This window comes from Formica exsecta, unplaced genomic scaffold (genome assembly GCF_003651465.1).
Source record: "Formica exsecta isolate Colony F162 unplaced genomic scaffold, ASM365146v1 scaffold207, whole genome shotgun sequence".
Taxonomy (NCBI): Eukaryota; Metazoa; Arthropoda; class Insecta; order Hymenoptera; family Formicidae; genus Formica; species Formica exsecta.
This window is the reverse complement of record NW_021849367.1, coordinates 589365-595040: the sequence shown is the minus strand read 5'-3', so window position 1 is coordinate 595040 and position 5676 is coordinate 589365. Positions and strand designations below refer to the sequence as shown.

Sequence of the window (5676 nt, the reverse complement as noted above, 5' to 3'; positions counted from 1 at the left end):
TAATAAAATATTAATATCATTTATCCATGTGTAATTCTATATATATAAGATATGAAAGTAATACATCAATGCTGAATACAAATCATAAATTCGGAAAAAAAATTTTTTCATACAAGATCTTGCACAAAAAAATTTCGAAAAAAATTTATTTTGAAAATTGAACAACTAATAATATATCTTTTTGCATTTTCTTAATTTCTCTTATATTATTTTGTAACATTGTCACACATTATCGAGTTCAAAAGTAATATATTATACTTCTATATCTCGCTTTTTAAAGGGTAAGTTGATCACAAAGTTTAAATCATATTCTTCTGGCTCTCCGACTCGAGTTTTTTTATAATAACTGCCGGCCCATAGGATTCTTTGAAACGTTTTATTAAAGAGCGGACTTTGTCGTCGCATAGCTTCTACTAATTTCGTAAGAACCTACAACACACAAAAATTTTATAACGCACTATAAACATATTAATAACGTGGTTATAAAATATATTGTTTGAATAAAAAATATTATCAATTTTTTTTACAATACCTCAGTCAAATGCTGATTGTGAATTCTTACATCATTAAAATCCAAACTTATAAATCGTTTGTTTATTTTATGAAATATACTATCGTCAATTAGATAGCGTTCAATATTTCTGTTTTGCATTATTGCATATAATTATCCGGATCTTTAAAATCTAAAATTTTAACTTCAAATTATATATACGTTAAAATTATACAAAACCACGCTATCATACTTGTATTTCTATGACAAAATATAAAAATAAAATATAAAAATGATATATTTTAAATGAAAGCCAAAGAAGAAAAGTGGAAAATAACAAAATATGTTTAAAAAGAAAAACAATTATATTTCTAAATTAAATTAAATTTTTATTTTTCTCTTTTTTTGCACATTCAAAAAAAATTTTAAAGTTTCTAAATATTATTCTGATATTATTCTAATATTGAAATATATTATTTATAATTAGTACGATAGAGAATGTGCATAAATATTTCATTATAGATGCATACCGCGTAACAATCAAATTTATGTTACTATTTCTGAACTTCCCGCAAATTTCCGGGAAACTACTAATCAACAATTAAACGCAGATTTATCGGTATACTCATATCCGCATATACGATGTGATATTACGATGATAGATATATCGTCATTTGTGCGATAAAATTTGATTATATAAATGTTGATCAAAAATATGTGAATGCACAAATATAATATATGTGAATGCATAAAAATACATGTGAGATTGTCTTTCGCTAATTCCGCACATAAATATTTGCATTCATTTAGCATTTTTTTATAAACAGATAGCGGTTTATTATAAGAAATAGCAAATATCATAAAATACAAATATATATCAATGCAAAAAAATAAAATTTATTTCAAAAATATATCAACTAAATAGTTTAAATGTTTAACAACAAAAAGATTATTTAATAGAATATATATTAAATTATCGCGTTGTAATAAACTAAATCCTGAATAATTTAATAGCGAATTAAATTTTGTTAACAAAAATTATTTTTATTTAATTTTATGAATCATTTTGTTATAAATTACGATAAAATGCATTATCGTCGATAACATTAAATCCTGCATCTAATATAAATTCAGTTTTTTATCGCATCTGTACTCACCAAATAAAAAATGCAAGTGACCTTAGCGTAAATCACTGAATCTATAATAATATTCGTAAAAATTGCGATTTGTATAATACTATATTAATACAAAATACAGCACTAACACATTAAGTTTTATTGGAGATTTTAAGAGCTGACTTTCTTTATCAATAAAAAAATCTTGAAAAATACATAGAAAGCAATAAAAGTATAAAAATTATGGAATAAAAAAAAATTAAAATATATGTAACTATCTTTTCCTACTTTCTTTCATTTTCTTTCCCGCGTTCATTTCTTCTGTTCATTGATAACTCATACATAACATATATTCAGAATTCTTGCATACGGAATATGTCAACGTCTTAAAGACTCTCACACAAGACGCATCAACATATTATGAGCGGCAAGAAATAATGCAATAACTACTCGATTTACAGCTTGTTCGTAAAGCCCGTTCTACATTGATCGCATGTCGCCAGTCGCAAGCAAATCGACCAATCACAGTCGATTATTACGTCGAATATTCGACTGTGATTGGTCGATTTGCTTGCGACTGGCGACATGCGATCAATGTAGAACGGGCTTTACGAACAAGCTGTAAATCGAGTAGTTATTGCATTATTTCTCGCCGCTCATAATATATTGATGCGTCTTGTGTGAGAGTCTTTAAGACGTTGACATATTCCGTATGCAAGAATTCTGAATATATGTTATGTATGAGTTATCAATGAACAGAAGAAATGAACGCGGGAAAGAAAATGAAAGAAAGTAGGAAAAGATAGTTACATATATTTTAATTTTTTTTTATTCCATAATTTTTATACTTTTATTGCTTTCTATGTATTTTTCAAGATTTTTAAATTATTATTGTCACTTTCGATAATAACAAAAATTTTTTGTATGTAATGTTATATTTTCTTTTTTGTTTTTTACTATTTCTTTTGCAGAATAATTTTTTTCTAATTTATATTTTATTTATTTTTTGTTCTTTTTTCAATTACCACTACTATTTCCAATAAACTGCTATTTCCAGTTTTCATCTTTATCACCGATAGATTATCCCCTTTATCATGTGAAATAAGACAAACTTATCAATTCCGCGAAATTTCATTTCGTTCGAATAATTTTTTCTAGTACAGTTATCAATTTTCTGCAGACGGCATCGCTGATAACGGCTCGACCTTCCAACACTTTCGCTAATTCTTTGCACAACTCCTCGGCTCGTTCGTCCAGTTGTATTAATATCGGCATAAAAACATCGCACGATGAGTTTTCCTCTTTTTCCAGCCTCGGTATCTTCTCTTCTCTCTCGGATTCCTTGTGTTTATTTATTGCAATTAGTATATCCATAAAATGATAGCGCTTCGCGCTTTATTTAAGTATACAGAGGAGATATTTCTTTTGTTTTAATCTTTCTAAAATTATATATTACAGACTAGTTGTTAAAAAAAAGAAAAACATATCAAATCAAAATTATTTTGTTCTAAGAGGAACATTTTGTTCAATGTAATTTAATTCCAGATAGAATCGCTGAAAAAAATGAACTTGTAGATATTATATTATAAATTGTTGGATTTGCTCTTGTGTATAAGTTTAAAAAAAAAACCTAAAATAAATAATTACCTTTTATTTCTTAACTTGTGCCTTTAATCATACTTACATTGTACTCGTAGCATGTGTGCTCGTCGCGATTTTTGATAGCTCCAGCCAAATATCTAAGAAAGTCCTGCATGTTTGCGAAGCCTTCCAGGGAATAATACGGCCTCGAAGACAAGTAAGCTTGCATGACGCTGTTGATGTTGGGTATTTTAGCCAGAGCCTTCGCTATTTTAGCGATCAGTTGCTCCGAGCATCTTTGTCCTATATGCTCGAAAGTCTCCAGGGCTTCCTGACGTACCCAGGGGTTCTCGTTTTCCAGTAGATGAGCGAACAACCCGATCAAGATGGATGCTACGCCTTGGACTCCGCAACGATCGAGATCCTCGCTGCATCGTCGTATAAAATGGCAGATCTTGATTTTGCCCCGAGAAGGCAAATAGACGCATGAGGTCGCGATAGACTTTAAAATCTGAAATATCAAATATGAGGTTTTAATACTTATGCAACCAAAGAGTGTTATATTTACCCTTAATAAATAAATAAATAACAATAAAACATATTTATACCGAACAAAACATGTTATCCTGAAGACTTCCAAGACGAGTGGCGTCGAGCAGGCTAACGAACAAATCAGATACTATATCTAATTGTTTGCCTTCGCACTTGATAATCGCATCTTCCACGAAAGTCCACAATTTAGTTAGGATTTCAATAATGTCCTTGTTATCGCTATAATCCACCGCTACCATCGCGGATACAGATTGTATCTGGAAATAGATGGACAGAAGACTTTCGAGCTTAAAAATTTTTTAAGTTATTTCACAATTTCGACATTGATCAAGGTTTTAAATTAATAAAAAAATTCGTTCATTTTTTCCAATATAGGAGATTGATAAATTTAGTATATCTTACAAGACGTTTCCAATTGCAAATAGAAGGGTGTTCTTGCAGATCCAAAAAAGCCTTCGGCAAGTCCTCGAATTTATGCCGCAATCGTTCCGATGTAAAACCCTTAGTTTTCGCTACTAGTAGATACAGGATGGGTACGTAATTATTTATATCCATAGTCTCAACGAGATTCTTGAGAAGAGTAGATTTCATGTCTTCAGTCAATAGTTCAAATAGACTGATAATCATGTGATCTAGCATGATCGCTTCTATACTGTCACGTCTTTCTATCAAAATGACGGAGACTTTGATCAGATGTTTGATATGATCGGCGCATAGTTGCGAAGTTCCGAGCCTTAAACATAACAATATGCGAGGAATCAGTTGGATGGTATCAGTTTATTTTTTATCACGCTATGTTAATTAACGTATTATTAAACAACTAATTAATATATTAATTTACTAATATTTTGTTAATCAACTTTATTAATATTAATGCTAATATCAATATTAAAATGAAGACCGTGCGCAGTCGTTTACCTGCCAATAAAGCACCAAACGTCTGAGCTTAGCAGAGAACTCCAAAAGTGGCCACACAACAAATACTTTAGCAGAAGTGTCTCGAGTGTGTGAAAGTCTTCTGGTCGAATCTTACTGACAAGATCGCAAAAAAATATCAGAGTTGCCTCATAAACATTGATTAACGGTAATGATCCGCCAATCTCATGAGTACCTAGCAATTTTAACTCTCCGACGCAAATTTCTTCTCCGACTAGAAAAAAAACTTGTTGTGACTTTTAAAATTTAAGTATAATTTAATTATAAGTTCTTTTTTTTAAACTTATAATATTCTTAAAATTTTCGAAATGTTTGATGTTCTAAATTCGTAAATCTTTTTTATAAATCCTTGAAATTCTTAGACTTCTTGAAATTGTGTTTATTTGTGTCACTTACGATATTCTATGTATGTTAGCGCAACGTCCAAGATTGAATCCGAACCTAGAGACCATTTGTAATGATTCTCGTATGGCATGTTGTTCAGTTTTTCCATAATAGCGATTGTCAATAAATGATAATTTACATGTTGATCATGTGAGGCAATTTGCCTTCCATACTGAAAATATACCTAAAATACAAACAATTGCAATTTATATATAATTTTGCAAAATGTGCTAATTATTTTCATGTCTTACACACACTTCTTTTCTTTAATATAATATAACAGTGTAAGAATATTTTTTATTTTATCATATTTTCTGCTATTTTGTGTGTACAAATTTTTATTTATTATTTTACGAAGAAATATAATTGTGCGTTTATAACAATGACAAAATAAATACGATTTATTTTATTTTCTTCAATTGAATTTTAATCATGTACCTGCTTGAAATCATCGTGATTAAAGATAATATCCAAGAAAGATGTAGCATTGATTGAAATTGTTCTTTCGTCCGCTTTTGTTAAACTGAAGCATGAATATCTGTGACAAAAATAATTTTTATATAATCCTTTTAATAATATCGTATTCTATTTTGTAATATATAATAATACTATATATAA

The 5676-nt window shown here is 29.1% G+C and overlaps 2 protein-coding genes across 5 annotated transcripts in view; both read right to left on the bottom strand.

The window, feature by feature from the left end:
• LOC115234775 overlaps window positions 1–1792 on the bottom strand; it is a 23994-nt gene extending 22202 nt beyond the window's left edge. The window contains exons 1-3 of the mRNA XM_029806095.1: window positions 1648–1792; window positions 533–683; window positions 259–429 (exon numbers count right to left, since the gene is read on the bottom strand). Coding sequence (XP_029661955.1) covers window positions 259–429; window positions 533–652 — 291 coding nt within the window. The 5' untranslated portion in view covers window positions 653–683; window positions 1648–1792. The remainder of the gene's footprint in view (window positions 1–258; window positions 430–532; window positions 684–1647) is intronic.
• A 773-nt stretch (window positions 1793–2565) lies between these two features.
• The window catches only part of LOC115234784 (uncharacterized protein C1orf112 homolog), a 30375-nt gene continuing 27264 nt past the window's right edge, over window positions 2566–5676 (bottom strand). For all 4 annotated transcript variants that reach the window (XM_029806116.1, XM_029806117.1, XM_029806115.1 and 1 more), the window contains 7 exons: window positions 5497–5596; window positions 5071–5242; window positions 4657–4888; window positions 4141–4471; window positions 3795–3995; window positions 3290–3697; window positions 2566–2946 (listed from right to left, as the gene is read on the bottom strand). In XM_029806116.1, the coding sequence (XP_029661976.1) occupies window positions 2737–2946; window positions 3290–3697; window positions 3795–3995; window positions 4141–4471; window positions 4657–4888; window positions 5071–5242; window positions 5497–5596 (1654 nt within the window). In that variant the 3' untranslated portion in view covers window positions 2566–2736. The remainder of the gene's footprint in view (window positions 2947–3289; window positions 3698–3794; window positions 3996–4140; window positions 4472–4656; window positions 4889–5070; window positions 5243–5496; window positions 5597–5676) is intronic.